The sequence below is a fragment of the Ochotona curzoniae genome, unplaced genomic scaffold (assembly GCF_017591425.1).
Source record: "Ochotona curzoniae isolate NIBS_2020 unplaced genomic scaffold, NIBS_Ocur_1.0 scaffold_4701, whole genome shotgun sequence".
Lineage (NCBI taxonomy): Eukaryota > Metazoa > Chordata > Mammalia > Lagomorpha > Ochotonidae > Ochotona > Ochotona curzoniae.
The window spans coordinates 16,477,406-16,493,984 of NW_024467122.1; the positions used below are offsets into that span (position 1 = coordinate 16,477,406).

The window sequence follows — 16,579 nt, forward strand, 5'->3', positions numbered from 1 at the left end:
GGTGCTCAGCACATCTGAGCTCAGAATCAGCTTCATAACTTAGGACCATGCAACTCTGGGGCAAGTTCATTGACTCTTTTCAGCCTCTGTGAAAAGCATTGCTAGGGCAGGTGTTTGATTTAGCAGCTCAGGTGCTGGTTGAGTTGCCCGTGTTTCCCATCTGAATCCCTGGATTTGCCTCCTGGCCCTGGCTCTGATTCCAGCTTCCTGTATTAGCGACCGGGTTCCTGTCATGCACATGCAAGAGCTGGTTCAGCTGACTTGGGTTCCCTGGCCATTGTGGGTGCTTGGAGTGACCCACAGATGGGAGTTGTTTCTGTGCAGCTCTCTGCCTCTCGGATTGAATGAAGAAGCTCAGGAGGCAGTTGGGATGCTTCCCTCCAGAGTCTTTGAGAAGTAGGCACTTTGATACTATCCTTCTCGGAAAGTCCCTTGACATAGTCATCATGACAGATGGCAGAGCGTGAAGCTAGAGGACTAACGCGTGCTGAACATGCGTTATGGGCCAGGCGTGATTCTGGTTTTAACAGTATCTCGTTTAATAGCAACCCCGTGAGGTACAAAATACCCACTCACCCAGTTTTTAAGTGAGAAACTTAAAGGTTGTAATTTAGTGTATTCACGTTTTAGTTGGTGAAACTGGACACTGGGCAGTCTTGCACAATGGTTCCTTTAACACAACTGCATCAAAATTACCTGAAGAGACCTTACTTAGGCAACATAAATGTGTAGTAAATCTGATAGGAAGTTGTGCTTTCACTCAGAAATCAGTTTCATCTTGACTGTTAAGGTTCAAAGTATGGCCGTGTTAGCCCGACGCCTGGGAGGCCGCCTGCTGCAGCAGGAGTCCAGAGCCTCGCTGTCTGCGTCAGGCTGGGTCCTGGCATCATCTTTGGTCCGTTCCCAAGCTAATTCTCTCCATAAAAGATAAGCTGCAAACATCATAGGTGGTAATAGAATGTTTAATTATCTGAGCATAATGTTGCCTTTTTTTCTTTTTCAGAGACCAAGTAGTAGAAGATTCTCAGTGTCCCGGAGCACAAGGTTTTGTTGAAGGAAACCATGTAAGTGCTGTCAGAGGCAGCAGTCTATGGCATCTGTTGATCGTTGAATAGACTGAACTAGCAACCAGCACCTCGGGTTTCCATGGGAAGTCTGGATGACTGATACAGAATGCTGGCTCTTATTACAATGGCCTTGGGTTGTTTGAAGTGACACTGTGGAATATTGCGTATTACGTGCAGCCGTGTTTGCAATGGACTGGTAAAGTTGAATAGTTTTCACACAAGACCCAGTGTCAAGCATAATATTTACTATTTCATTCACAGAAAATGTCAGTTGCCTAACTAGAGCTTAGTAACATACTAAGAAACTTGCCTTCAACCATGGTGTTTCTATAATAGTGTCTAAACTAGTTGTTTAAAAAAAATGAGATAATGTTCTTTAACCTGTGTTTAAAATGTCACTCTTCTTGGTATTTCTAATTTATTAATTAAGCTTTTATTTGTCCCAGTTTCAATAATGAAATTAATGGCATTTTAATTTTCAGGATGTAAATAAGATAAATTTGGAGGTGGATTCTTTATCCAGAATAAGCTTGCCTCTTCATGTTGGTGAAGGAGCAGATGATATTAATGCGAATAGAAAAGAAGAAATGAAAGTAAATGCTCCAGCGGTTCTACAGGACATTCTGATGACTAGCCCTGAAAAAATTATGCCATCATTAAATAACATGTCGCCAGAAGAAACTCAAGCTTCTCATTCAGGTAAGATTTTCCAAGTGTATTGAAGTGAGCCTTTGTTTAGGGACATAAACCTGGACTAAGATGTTAGCGCATCACAAATGCCTATGAGTTTCTGTTCCAAACATAAAGACTGTAAAGTTGGACATTCACTATAAATAGCTTATAAATATTAGCTTGAATGATACTCCGCTCTTCACCCAAGTTCTGAACTCTGGAGTCTAATACAAGCCACAAGCAGGGCCAGTCCGGTCTGGCTGTGAGAGGCACTCTGCGTCATCGAGTGGCCGGGGACCCTTCACTGTGAGTGAAAGCTCGGGAGACTATCCCTCACATTTTAACGTTTTCAACAAATATCTGCAAACCTTCAGCATCTTGTTTTTCCTCTTCCTCCTTCACAATCCCATTTTTCCTCCTTTTATCTTATCCTTAACTACTTTAGTGGGATTGTTCTACAGTAGGAAACAGCTCTTAGATTTTTTTTTTTACATATAGTACTGTATGCCAGATTTAGCTGATGTTTGTTTGTTTGTTTTTAAAGTTAATTTTTTTTATTGGAAATTCAAATTTACAGAGAGAGGGACAAAAGATCTTCCATCTGCTGGTCCACTCCTCAAGAGGCCACAATATCTGGAACTAAGCCGACCCAAAGCCAGGAGCTTCCCCTAGGCCTCCCGCAGTGCAGGGTCCCAAGGCTTTGGGCCATTCTCTGCTGCTTTCCCAGGCCACAGACAGGGAGCTGGAATGGAAGTGGAACAGGTGGGGTACAAACCAGTGCCCGTATGGGATCCTGGCACATGCATGGCAAGCACTTTAGCCACTAGGCTACCACACCGGGCCCTTTCCTGCTACTTTCTGCTGCTGACTTAGCTGGGACCCAAGGGAAAAAAATGTTATAACTATCGCCAGGTTATTCAGCTGTTCTTCATGTTTTGGGTACCTTTATTGCTATATGCATGAAATTTGTTTACAAGAAACTTTTTAATGCGAAAATTAAGGATCAGAACTTTACCAAGAGCAGGGCTTGCTTGCATGTGGCACAGTTTGTTAAACTGCTGCCTACAGTGTTGGCATCCCATATAATCGCCAGCTTGAAATCTGGCTACTCCACTTGTGTTCCAGCTCCAAGTGTTTCGATTACTGCCACCCACATAGGAGACCAAGCTGTAGATACTGACTCTTTTCTTAAAGTCTGGCCCAGTCCCAGGGGCATTTGGAGATTGCATCAGTTGATGGAAGATTTCTTTCTGTGTATATGTCAAATAATTTAAATGAATAAATAGTTCTAAAAGGAACTTGTGCCAAAATTTTTACCTATGTTAAAAATAATTTTTCAGGGGTCTGGTGCAGAAACCTAGAGGCTAAAGTCCTTGCATGCCCCAGGATCCTCATACAGGGCCAATTTTAAACCCAGCAGCCCCACTTCCCATCCAGCTCCCTGCTTGTGGCTTGGGAAAGCAGTAGAGAATGGGCCGAAGCCTTGGGAGCGTGGGAGACCTGGAACAGGCTCCTGGCTCCCGATGGGCTCAGCTCCAGCCTTGCAGCCAAAGATCTTTCTCTCTGTCTCTCCTCCTCGCTGTATATCTGACTTTCCAGTAAAAATAAAAAATAAGTCTTTAAAAAATAAATTTAAAAAAAATAATTATAAGAACTGGTGTTGCATTCTAGAGGATTAAATTTCCTGTGATGCTAGCATCCCATTTGGTGTCAGATCAAGTTCTTGGGGAAGGTTCCTGACTCATGTTGGAGATGAAGTTGCACACTCCTGGCTTTGACTGCCCAGCTGTGGTGGCCGTCTGGGGAATGAACCAGCAGTCGGAAGATCTCTCTCCCTTCCTCTGTAACTATGCCTCTGTTGTTTTTGTATTTGCCATGTGCAATTTTACCTTTTAGGGGTTGGTTCGCGTCTGCCAACACTTGACTGAGAGTGTTTTTTAAAGCTAGAAATCACTAATTTTTTCTCTGTTTTTCAGTACTATTTGATAATGGAAGTCTCACTACTGAACACTACCTTCTTGATTCAGTAAGTTTTCTAACTTCATTTTGTAAGTTTCTTTATATTGTCTCTTTGTCTTATAAAATGAATACTAATATTTCAGTTTGTATACAAATTGAATTTTAATCTTGTCATTGCATTGCTTACTCTTGAATTATCTTTTTCTGAGTGGAAAAATCTCTATAAACTTGTTTGCTTTTAAAGGTGTCATGTTGTGTAAACCAAGATTTGTTTTCCAATATGATTTGTGCATCAAATTTGTTAGGACAGATTGATTGGATAATTCTAAATCTAGTATGTGGCTTAGGTTATGCTAGCTATTTGCCAGGGATGCAAGAAAAGTATGCGGCAAGCTTACCGCCCTTCTGACAGACACGGTTGAGGAGAGGTAGGTATCCCACCTTATGACATTTATTATTTTCTTTGTTTTTAATTATTTCAAAGTCAAATATACAGAGAGGAGAGACAGAGAGGAAGATCTTTGGTCCGTTGATTCACTCCGCAAGTGAGCGGCCACAGTGCCCAGAGCTGAGCCAGTCCGAAGCTAGGAGCTGGGAATCTCCTCTGCATCTCCCACATGGGTGCAGGGTCCCAAAGCTTTGGGCCATGCTCTACTGCTTTCCCGGGCCACAATAGAGAGCTGGATGGGAAACAGAGCCACCGGGGTAAGAACCAGCACCCATATAGGATCTCAGACATGTAGGGCAAAAACTTTACCTGCTAAGCTACCATGGCTGCTAGGCTATGTCTGACGTCATTGGTTTTTTGCTTTCAAATTCTTTTTTGTTTTGTTTTTTTCTTAAGATTTATTTATTTTTATTGGAAAGTCAGATATACAGAGAGGAGGACAGAGAGGAAAATCTTCAATCCGATGATTCACTTCCCAAGTGGCTGCAGTGGCTGGAGGGCTAGAGCTGAGCCAATCGGAAGCCAGGAGCCAGGAGACTTCTGAGTCTCCCATGCAAGCACAGGGTCCCAAGGCTTTGGCCGTCGTCGACTGCTTTTCCAGGCCACAAGCAGGGAACTAGATGGGAAGTGTGGCAACCAGAATTAGAACCAGTGCCCAAATGGGATCCCAACTTGTACAAGGCAAGAACTTTAGCTGCTAGGTTACTACGCCAGGTCCTGTATTCTAATTCTTTAAGATTACTGTTTTTGTAGGCTGGTTCTTTTGTAGAATTTATTTACTTTTATTTTTAAATTTTTATTGGAAAGTCAGATAGACAGAAAAGAAACAGAGAGGGAGATTTTTCGTCCTTTGATTCACTCCCCAAGCAGCCACAACAGCTGGAGCTGAGCCAATCCTAAGCCAGGGAGCTGGAGCTTCTTCTGGGTCTCCCATGCATGTGCAGGGTCCCAAGGCTTTGGGCTTTCCTCCACTGTTTTTCCAGGCCACAAGCTGGATAGCAATTGGAGCAGCTGGGATAGGAACTGGCACGCCTCTGGGATCCTGGCGCTCAAGGCTAGGACCCCAGCCACCCAGGTCCCCAGCTGGGCCTGGCCTTCACCTTCTTTGAATGAATACAGACCTGGAGGGTTGGAGGTGTCAGCATAAGCCAACTTCTGTAACAAAGATTTGTTCCTGTTTTCTGGTCTAAAATATACATTGTTGATTGGCTCTCACCCTCTATGATCTAGGTAAATATAGAAATGAATGAATCTTGATATACTGTCTTTGTTATCAATGACACAAATGTTTAATCTTTTTATCTTATGATTTAGCTTCACATTATTTTTTCTCCCATTTTCGCATATCATAAGAATTTAAAGGCTTCTCTCTTTTTTTTTTTTTTTAAAGAAGTCCGTTGGTGTGCTCTAAGCCCAGAGTTTAACTTGCCCCATAGCAGCATTTGAACATGGAGAAAATTCCCAGCAGACTCTCTTTGTAAAAAGCCTACAGGTGCAGGATTTGTGGAGATGCATGTATGTCTTAACAGCTGGTCTCCGTTATATTTATCCTGCATACGCTAAGACCATTGAGATAATAATCACCTTCTTAAGTATCAAAATTAGAATATTTGAAAATAGATCTGAAAAATGCCACCATTCTACCCAGTAATTTTGTTAAAACAAATAACATTTGTTATTGGTTTTCTAAATAACTATGTTAGTTACATATGTGATTAGTTGTGTAAAGATTTAATTAGTCATTCCTGACAATTACGTAAGTAACATTTCTGAATTTGTTCTATAGCCAGGTATGAACTGTGGCCATCTCTACACCCCGATGGAGAGGCGGCCTCTGGATCATGGCCGACACGTCTCCTTTGGGGGCAACCTGATTGCCTTTTCCCCTCTGAGGCCCGTCGGTGCTGAGCAGCCAGAGGAACTCAGAGTTCAAAAGTAAATCAGAACATTTTCCTTCACGTTATCAGTGCTGTGATATATTCTTCAACAATGGAAATTTGTAGAATATGTATTTCTGTTTATTTCTGTTTGATTCACTATATAGTATCATAAAATGGGTTAATATTCTGCATTTCTCAAACTGTGTTTTAGATATATTTCTGTGGATAGTGGAACATTTTATACATTAACCATGCAGAATAAAAAGTATTATGCATTGCCTCTTGTTTAAAATGTCTAAACTAAAAGTTAACTATACTCACTTAGAGCTTATAAATGCTTCTTGGTTCAACTGAAATACTATATTAAACTTTGACAGAATTATTTATATTTGTATACATATTTTTTATTTTTATTGGAAAGACAGATTTAGAGAGAGAAGGCAAAACAGAAAGATATTGTATCTGCTGGCTCACTTCCCAAGTGGCCAGCCACAGTTGCCAGTGCTGAGCCATTTCAAAGCCAGGGGCCAGGAAGTTCTGTGTCTCCCAGGCAGGTGCAGGTCCCGAGGCTTTGGGCCATTCTGTACTGCTTTCCCAGGCCACGAGCAGGGAACTGGATGGGAAATGGAGCAGCCAGGACACAAACTGGTGCTCATATGTGATACCAGCGTGTGCAAGGTGAGGATTTAATCACTAAGACATCATGCTGGGCCCAGGATTATTTATATTATATTTTTAATGCTTAATTCTTAGTTTGAATTTTTTTTATGGTTTATTTATTTTTATTAGAAAGGCAGATATACAGAGAGGAGGAGAGACAGAGAGGAAGATCTTTCGTCCGATGATTCACTTCCCAAGCGACCACAACAGCTGGAGCTGAGCCAATCCAAAGCCAGGAGCTCTTCTGGGTCTCCCACTCAGGTGCAGGGTGCCAAGGCTTTGGGCCATCCTTGACTGCTTTCCCAGGCCACAAGCAGGGATGGAAAGCGGGGGCCGCTGGGATTAGAACCAGCATCCATATGGGATCCTGGGCGTGCAAGTCGAATACTTCAACCACTGCACTATCGCGCCAGGCCCCTTAGTTTGAATTTTAAATATATTGGCTTGTAACAGCTTTGGGTATTATATTTTTCTAGTGTATACTTGGTTTCTTCACATGATGCACATTGTTACAATCACAGAAACCAAGGTTCAGGTAATTTAATTTTACAGAAATCAAGTAATCTCTTTTATGTGTTCTTCCATTTATTTATACAAGCAAGACAGTTGAGGATAGTGATTCACATAGTTATTGAAATATACACTGAAATGTACCATCCCATGTCTTTAGGCACTTACAACTTCATGCCATCGTGGGCCAAGTGGGGGCCAAATATATGAATCCCAGGGACTGGGGACCTGACAGGTCTTGGGTAGCTTGGCTCAGGTCATGGAGCCCACATGTGTGGTGAAGGTGGGTTCCTGAGCCCCAGGGACAGGGGAACCAGTGGCGGGGGTGGGTCTCTTGGCCCAGATCCTGGGGCCTGCCTTCTAGGTGGTGTTGGTTTCATGAACTCTGGGGTCAGGGATCTGGCAGGGCTTGGGTCTCCTGTCCCGGGCCCTGAGAACTGCCTTCTAGGTGGATGTCGAGTTCTTGTACCCCAGGGGTGGGGGATCCGGCAATGCTTGGGACACCTGACACAGCTACTTGGACTCTCAAGAACATGCCCTACTTATTGATAAAGTTGGGGCAGTGGATACAGGCCCTGTTGTAAAAGGACAATATGGCAGCTCACTTGGTGCTGTAGCAGAACAGAACTAACTGGTCAACTACCCCGAACAAACGATGACAGCAAAAAATCTCGGTGAATGGAGCCGATGGACTCTGGGAGGGTGACATCATCCTTGGATCAGTGAAATCAGCAGCATTTCAGAACTATCCAAACCACTTGGACAGAACCCTCGGAATATGTGCACAGTGAGACTCCGGGTTGATATGAGGTGGTGGTTCCTCAGCCCTGGACAGTGGTACATGTGGAGAGTCATGAGTGGTTCCCCCTCCCCCAGAAACAACAAGAAGAAAGAGCAAATTTGGAAGTAATGAATTCACACAATTTCCCCTAAACCTCGATCCTTCCCACTCTGATCCACCATGTAATTATTATTTAAAAAAAAAAAAAAAACTTCTCACTGCTGAACACCATGGCAGGAAGCCCTCAGCTCTGCCCTCTTGCCTCTCGCCTCTCCCCTCTCCCCTCTTCCTTCTCCCCCTCCCCCCATAGGAGTGCTGCCTCAGCTGGAGAAAGCTGCCTGGGCCAGTGGCACCAGCACCATGTTCCAGTTATCCTGGAGTCAGTGAGCGAGCCTGATTGGGGGGCAGAGACCTGGCCCCTCTATGCCGACGGGTCCTCCAAACCCAGAGTTCTTCCTCAAGCAGGGTCATGCTGTCCTGGCCCCACAGACGTCGAAACTGTGGAAATACCTTGCTTTCCCGACTATTGAGGTAAGAAAATGAAAGTGATTTCCCTGTAGCATTTCCTGGTGCTTGTCATTTTGGGATAAAAAGGACAAGAATGGAAAAGTCTAGGAGACTCTAATACTGTTTTAGTATCACTACCTACTTTGCTGCAATAAGTGACATGAAGACAGGCAGTTGTTGGCATAAGAATGTTTATTAAAAGGATGACCTACAAGAAGGATGCTGGTGAATAAATGTGAAGCCTTTCCCTCATAGTGAACATAAAACTTATAACATAGGTTTAGACTAAATTTTGCTTTTTGAAGCTGTCTGTCCCTTCCAGATTATATCATAGCATGTGAAGCACTGTTGAGGTTTATGTCACCGGAAATTCCCAGTTTGCCGATTTCCCGGAGGTGTCGCATGCGATGATTGTACTGCAACAGATGGGCGTCATTGACCGCGACCTTGAAGTGATCGGGTTCCACCAGGACTTGTATCTGAAATGGCACACACACTACACTGTTAGATGAAGTCTCAGGTATGTCAGAGACACATCATCTATATCTCAAATTTTAAATGTAGAAATGAGATGCCAAATAATTTCAAGTTAGTCTGTCCTGAGTTCAGGATGAGAAAGAAGTTTCACCCACTGGTTCAATCCCCAGACGAGTCCAACAGTTAGGACCAGGCTGGAGCCAGGAGCTTTATCTGGGCCTCCCACATGAGTGCAGGGGCCCACGCACTTTGGGCATCTTCCAGTGCTTTCCCATGCACATGAGCACAGAGCTCACAGAATGGAGCTGCCAGGACTGAACCATCACCCACAAAGGATGCCAACTTTGCAGAATGCCCTTTTCTTATACCACAATGCTAGCCCCCAACAAAAAGCTGTATAAAACGGTGGTTATAGGTCAGCAGGGTGTAACCTCTGAGGACATGAGAGGGCTAAATGATGGAAAACTCAATTAAAAATCTATAGATTTTCTATTTCATAAAACAAATGTATTCATTCATTCTACAGTTTTTATTGAAGCTTAGTTATGATCGCCATGCTGTGTTTTAAGAAACTAAGTCTCAGGCCCAGCACAGTAGCCTTGTGGCTAAAGTCCTCGCCTTGCACGTGCCAGGATCCCATATGGGCACCAGTTCTAACCCAGCTCTGGGAAGGCAGGAAAGGACGGCCCAAAGTCTTGAGACCCTGCACCCATGTGGGAGACACATAAGAGGCTCCTGGCTTCAGATTGTCTCAGCTCCAGCTGTTGTGGCAACCTGGGGAGTAGCTTTCCTTTCTGTCTCTGCTCCTCTCTATATCTGACTTTCCAATAAAGAAATAAATCTTAAAAAAAAAAAAAGAAAGAAAGAAAAACTAAGTCTCAATACAATTGTGCCATAAACATGTGATTTTTAAAAATTATTGAAAATACTGTTTTTCATTTCCGGAAAGCTTGAACTTGGAGAGGTGGCACAGTGATACTGAGGAGGCCACTGTAAGGAACTTGGCAGTGTGACACTCCTGAAAATTGCTCTCGGCCTGGTGGAGAGACCAGTGGCTTAGGTGCCCCAGGACCAGTGATAGAAATTCATGTCAGTGGACAGGTATATGGCATGCTGGTTAAGATGCTGCTTTACATACCTGTATCCCACATTAGAGGGCCTGGGTTCAAGTCCTACCTCTGCTGCTAATGCCACTGTCGTACCATGCAGACCCCTCGGGGTGATGGCTTAAGTAGCTGGATCTCTCACCGGCTCCTCCTGCCTTTGCCCTGTCCAGCCTACACTCTTGTGGGCTTTCACAGAGTGAACCAATGAGACCATGTCCTCTCCCTGTCTCCCCAGGCCCCCCTTATAATAGAAGTTAAAAATAGTTTCATGTTAAGTACACTGGTACACTGCAGTTTTAGATTGGCCTTGAGAAATACACGTAATCAATGCAGAAGAGCGGCGGTTACTTACCTTGAAGGGTTTACCAAATTCAAAGGGGAACGCCATGTGCCGCTCTTCCTTTCCCCAGTTGTTGTCTGTCTTGGTGTTGCAGACAATGACTCTCCTGCCGTTCTCATTGAAGCGAGGATTAAAGTGGAAGGCGACATCATGCCCTCTCTCGAAATTCAGAGCAAATCTGATTCAAACCAGAGACCACAGTGACTACGATGAGTGTGGGTTCCAACTGCAAATACACTGGGCCAAGTAGTCAGTCTATGCATGGCCATAAAGTCAGCAAGACTATGGACTAAATTGTTTTAAGTCTGTGTCTTGGGTCATACCGTTCTTATTCCGTTCTAATACCTTCCCTTTCAGATTCCACTCATGCCAGCCCTTCCATGGAGAGGGTTAGAACCAGGTATTGCAGATATTAATGATTCTCTCTCTCCTGCCCTGCCTTGGTGCTTTCCGTGCCTGTCATGGGCAACTCCAAAGTTAGCAGATAGCGAGCATCCTCATGGTGCCCTGTTGCCAAGGTATAAAGTCATAACAATAAAAATACTCAGCGTTCCATGTGCTGCTTTTGGAGCCTGTCCTTGGATGATAACACAGAGTCCCCTGTGTTTCCCAGGCTGATTTTCCCAGGTGTGTTGCTGGGAGACTAAACCAGAGTTGGGGAGCTTCTTGCTCTAAAGCAAGGCCTAGGTGGGCCGTCATGACGCAGCAGGTGAAGCCCCCGCTTGGGACATCTGCTGCCTGTATAGAATACTTCGTTTCTTACCAGCTTCTCACCACTGCGGCCTGGCTGGCAGCAGGAGATGGTCTCTGCCACCGCCTTGGGCGATGTGGGTAGAGCTCTGCTTGACCAGCTTTGGCCTGGCCCAACCCTGACTGTTGCAGGTGACAACAGTGAACTGGTGAAGGGAAGATCCTCCCTCCTTCCCTGTTTGTCTTTAAAGATGATAAAATTTTAAAATAAGGCCTATACTGCAGACTGATTAACAAAGATTCTCAGGATGTTTTAATCTTCCCAGTAAGGTGTATCCTCAGACAATTAAATTGAGGAAAATGACAATAGGATTCCTTTGGAGCAAAGAACCAATAGCCCCAATGTTTTTGTTTTTTTTTTTAGCCAAAATGAAATCCTCTTTAATCCATTTTGCCCAGGACTTGTAGTGCTTTGGTATATTCTTTGTAACTTGCTGTCAAACATGCAGGGACAGAGGGTGCTTAGGGAAGCTCTCCCGGCTGTGCGGACAGAAGGGTGAGTTTAGTCTGGCGGCATCGAGCATCGAGCAGGAGCAGAGCGGGCTGCTGCAGAGGGAGCGAGTGCAGGCACTGTGTGAGTGCAGAATTGGCCCAACAGCCACAGGGTTCATCTTGGCAGCCATGCTTTGTCTCCCCAATTGCCCAGGGGGCAATGCAGTGGACATTCCTAGGGCTCTTCATGGATTCTGGAATAAACCTGTGCACATGGCTAGAGGTGAACCTTTTGTGCACTGGGTCATGCACTGGTAAGGCTTTAGCTAACCCCAGGGTCGGGCTCACTGAGTGGCTTCAATGTGTTCTCCGCCTCCTCATACTACGTGTGAGTATAAGCATCCTACCTCACCTGTATACCAAGCTATAAGTCTCAGTGTGTTATTTTTAAAAGCCTGATAAGGGGCAGGCATTTGGCAGTGGTTAAGTCACCCCGTAAGAGGCTCACACCCCATGTTAGGGTGCCGGAGTTTGGGTCCCGGCTCTGTTTCTGATTGCAGCCTCTGCTAATGAACTCCCTAGAAGGTGGCAAGAGACTGGATTGACGTACTGACTCCAGGGTCACAGCCAGCCCTGGCCGTCATGGGCATTTTGATGGTTAGCGGGTGAGCCAGCAGATGAAGATTCCCCCCCATGACCACCACTCTGCATTTCAAATACATACATGAAAGTTTTAAACTCAACATAGACCTTTCTTTTTGAAACAACCCAGCAGCAAATACCTGGGGCTTGCTAGTTTGGGCCTCTTTACCTGTCAGCATGGGGCTTCACCGAGCCCAGAATCGTTATCATCATGCGGGGCATGACTCCTCCAACCAGAGGCAGCTCATAAGGCAGGGCCTGCAAGAGAGAAGGGCACATGCATATTACAGTTAGGGGTCAGGTTTGCTGGGAAAAAAGAACGGTGGTGGTGTTCCAGCCTGGGCACTGTTACTGCAAGTGAGGAACACCCAACCCTCCCCAAAGCTGTATTTCCAGACTTCAAGGCCACCCTGCTCAGCGCCTGGAGACACGAGTTTGCCTATGAGGAAGCAGCTCCCTTATGGAACACTGCCACCAGGATGACCTGGGCTGTTCCCAGCTGTCACTCCCATGGACTCTTTGGGGTCAGGCTTTAGCTAGGGTGCTTCGTGCACTCTTAGGATCCTGTTCACAGCCTTGCTGTGGCTGTCCTGCTCTCAAGGCAGGCACCCTGCTGCATGCTGGGGCTCTCCTACTTGTCAGGCACACGGTAGTTGTGACCTGAACACTTTTTAGTTGGCACAGTTCATTCCACAAATGAGTGATGCTCTGTGTTCCCAGTCTGAGGCTATCCCCAAAACCCCATTGGTGGCCCTGTCTCCCTTCACAGTGTGTCCCCCACATTCAACTTGCACCCAGATGTCTCTAGCCCAGAGCCAGGTGACCCCTGCACATCCTCCTGTCAGTTTGCCAGTAGTGCCTTCCAGCACAGCAGGGGTCTCTGCCACTCTGTCCCCCAAAAGTTTCCCTTCTGGAGCCTCCAATGTGAGGAACTTCCTTGGAGTCCCAGAGTGATCTGATCCCACTAAGTTATTTGGCACTTTCCTTGTTCTATGCCTTAATGTTTCCACTGTTGTAACGAAAACCCAACCCTTGGATAACCACCATGTTGTCTTTCACAATTGGGTCACCTGGGTTCTTACTCTTACCATGACCCTGGGTCCATTGCCAAAGGGACTTCAGAGAGATCATGAGCAAATGGAACACAAAGATGCATACATTTTACTACCAGGTTTTGAAACCATGCATGTTTTTCCCCATAAGACACGTCTCGCATGAGCTTTAGGGAGGCATCTCCTGCCAATTTCCTCAGGTGAAAACCAGGCATAACCACAGCATCCTACAGGTGGGTCTACTGTGTGCTGGCACCACTGCTGCATGTGTTAGGTACTTGGGGTGTTTGTTCCCCAGTCCTGTGACCTTAATGCAGCTTCTATGAAAGCACCCTTAGTGATGCCTGCAAAAGGTACATCACAGTGTCTTAGGGGTCAGATGGGACACTAGGCAGCTAGGGTTTTTCTGCTCCCCAAGTTATTTTTTTTTAAATATAAAATTGTTTTTCTCCCCCATGTCTTAATTTCTCCAGACACGGGGTAGAATTATTAACATAGGAATTCACCATCTCAAAGTTGTAACAAAAGCAAGAAGTGACACATCTAATCTCATCTCTGGGCCACTGTCAGAGATGGTACCTGCGTGATCAGTTATCTTTAGAATGGCAGGAAGTTAACCAGTCCCACCCCTATGAGGGTTGATTCGAAACCAGGTGCCATTGTCTTTTGTAATAACTCCCCTGAGATGATTCATACAAGACACCATCTCCACCATTAACTTGAGTGTTTTTCCTTCCTCCTGACACTATGGCAGGAGTTCTGGGGTTTTTCCTCAGGACACCATGGCAGGAACCCTTTTTCCCCCTTTTTCCTAAATAAATCCTGCTTTGCCAACTGGAATTGTCCACATGAAAATTATTATTTCGTGTGAGACAAGAAACGAGGTTGCTGCTGTGTTTTTGCGTCAGAACACGTGGTAATGCAATGTGAGCACAGACAGGCACTGTGGCTGGGATGAGCTCCCTGAAGGCCTTGATGTGGCAAGCACGCAAAATGCCCAGCCCCGCCTTACCAGTGTTCCACCAGGGGTGCTGTAAGGGCTGGCGCCTGGGTAACCTCCAGGAGCACTTGGCTGTCCATGGGGTGGTGGTGGGTAGGCGCCAGGTCCACCTGGATGCCCGGGGTAGCCTCCAGGGCCAGGGTAGGGGCCAGGGGGTCCATGCCCAGGGTGGGGTCCATGATGGGGGCCCCCCGGGTAGCCTGGTGCACCAGGCTGGTTCCCCCACTGGCCAGGATATCCTTGGCGATTTGGGTGTCCAGGCCCAGACAGGGCATCGTGGAGCTGGAAAGAAAGACATAAATAATTACAAAATAGGAAATAGTTACACAGTTTTTTGAAAGCAAAGAAAATGTGATGCACAAATTGAAAGGCTGTGGAAAAGGTCTAAAACAGTAAGGAGTTTTTCCCATCTCTTAATAGTCTAGAGTTCTCCAAACCAAACTCAGCTGATGAGATGGGACCTTTCCACTTTCTTCTTGGCTCCTCTCAGAGCAGAGAGGGCTGTATTTGCGTGGCCAGGAGCTAGCTCTCCTCACCAAGCTCTCACTTGCCTATCAACAGGAGAGAAGCAGCTACCAACACCCACCCCTGGGCCATTACAGAGGTTCCAGGCCCGCCTGTGCCTGGCTTTCTTCCAGAATCTGCACAGAGCCACAGGGAAACCACAGGCTAGGAGACTAGTAGACGGGCCCCGGGCAATGGGTGTTAGGGTGAGAAAGCAGGAGACACTCACCGAAAAACCGTCAGCCATTTTCCTGTGAGGGAAGCAAAAAGAGACAGGTGAATGTTGGAGGCTAGAAGGGAGCTCGTGGATTTCTTGCAAGCAACCTCGTGGAGTCCACTGCCCAGCTGCAGTCCGTTTCCAGGTGCAACGCCTCACTTGGCAGTGGGGAGTCCAGGAACCTTTCTTGGGGCGGAGGTGCCTGCCTGCCAGCTGGATTGCAGAACCTTATTTAACTCATAAACTGCAACTTGCAGCACACTAGCCCGTGTTCTGACTCGTGGTGGGGAGAGGCCAGATGCAAGATGGAGAAGGAAGTAGGAAGGAGAAATAGCTGTCCCTGTGCCAGGGGGATAATGGTAAAATGGTGGTGGCCTCTTGCTTGGGCACTCACCACCTGCCATTAGCCTGGAGCTCTCCAAAGGCTTCAGTGGGTTCCAGTGGCCCGCCTGCCCTGCCTGCTGTTCTAGAACAGCAATGTGGGTGGATTCCTACTGAGACACAAAACACGTAGACCTGCTTGCTGCCTGGTTATTCATTCCTTCACTGGTACACTCTGGAGCCACCCTGGGCCTGCCTGACACAGTGTCAGGGTCCTGCCTAACTGGGAAGAGGAGATGGTCAACGTATGGGTTGCCGAAAGGTTTTGTGATCCACTAGAGAGGATGGGACCCATGTGTAAAAAAAGGGAAGTTTAGGAAATCAGTGCAGTTAGCAGGTGCAGCAGGAATTTGAATCCTTGTAGAAGCAAAGGGTTTCCAGAGTAAGTGATGAAAAAGCTATGTGTGCATTTCAAACAATTCTGCATCAAAATTAACCTCTTTTTATTCCATTTTTGAAGTCCCCTGGTATAGACAACAGGCAGTGTGAACTATAGGGCACCTGGGCTTGACTGAGCTGTTTCCAGATTCCAAGTAGTCTGCTGCGACCCAAGTTAGCCAGATCTTGACATTCTCGGGGAGTCATGTTTCCTGATTTGCCCACTTGTGATATTTATTAAATCCTTTTTAGGAAGTGACATTGTCCCCAAGAGGTCAAATTAATGATGACAACCGATAGGTCCCAAAGACTATGTATATGTATTTCTGTAAAAACTCAAGCACGCACGAACTGAGAAGCTGCCGCCATCCTCCATCCCCCACACCTAAGATGTAGAAAAGCCCAGTGCTATATATCCTGGTGGCCATTCCCTCACATGGTCACTCTACCATGTGGAAGTGGTCCTGGGCTGTCCCCTAGCAGGGAGCAGTCTGTCACAGAGTCCTTCCTGGGAATTAACGTTTGTCACTGACACACTCAATACTCTAGACGTCCCCTGGCGTGTATTCACAATCACATGTCTCACTAGTTACATGTGTGACTCCTTGCTTGCAGCCAGCTTCAGAAAGAAGTCACAGTGACCCCCAGCACTTTCCGCACTGTCCACTCACTGCGTTTCCTACAGGATTTGACCTTCTAAAGACCAAGCTAGCAGCTCTGCCTGTGCCCCCATTTCCCTAAAGACTGCCACACCCCCACGCGAGACAACATGCTACTACAGCAAAAGGAAGTTGGGAGGGGAATTGTCATAGAAAG

General features: G+C 46.0%; 2 protein-coding genes across 6 annotated transcripts in view; one reads left to right on the plus strand and one right to left on the minus strand.

The window, feature by feature from the left end:
* The window catches only part of DLGAP5 (DLG associated protein 5), a 40,620-nt gene extending 34,278 nt beyond the window's left edge, over positions 1 to 6,342 (plus strand). For 2 of the 4 annotated variants that reach the window (XM_040969240.1, XM_040969242.1), the window contains exons 16-19: positions 1,004 to 1,064; positions 1,550 to 1,766; positions 3,716 to 3,765; positions 5,933 to 6,339. In XM_040969240.1, coding sequence (XP_040825174.1) covers positions 1,004 to 1,064; positions 1,550 to 1,766; positions 3,716 to 3,765; positions 5,933 to 6,085 — 481 coding nt within the window. In that variant the 3' untranslated portion in view covers positions 6,086 to 6,339. Of the gene's footprint in view, positions 1 to 1,003; positions 1,065 to 1,549; positions 1,767 to 3,715; positions 3,766 to 5,932 lie in introns of all 4 variants that reach the window. The other 2 variants (XM_040969241.1, XM_040969243.1) reach the window with 2 other exon arrangements.
* Positions 6,343 to 8,658: 2,316 nt separating this feature from the next.
* The window catches only part of LGALS3 (galectin 3), a 31,858-nt gene continuing 23,937 nt past the window's right edge, over positions 8,659 to 16,579 (minus strand). For both annotated transcript variants that reach the window (XM_040968666.1, XM_040968665.1), the window contains 5 exons: positions 15,017 to 15,038; positions 14,296 to 14,565; positions 12,401 to 12,489; positions 10,420 to 10,585; positions 8,659 to 8,963 (listed from right to left, as the gene is read on the minus strand). In XM_040968666.1, coding sequence (XP_040824600.1) covers positions 8,808 to 8,963; positions 10,420 to 10,585; positions 12,401 to 12,489; positions 14,296 to 14,565; positions 15,017 to 15,034 — 699 coding nt within the window. In that variant the 5' untranslated portion in view covers positions 15,035 to 15,038 and the 3' untranslated portion in view covers positions 8,659 to 8,807. The remainder of the gene's footprint in view (positions 8,964 to 10,419; positions 10,586 to 12,400; positions 12,490 to 14,295; positions 14,566 to 15,016; positions 15,039 to 16,579) is intronic.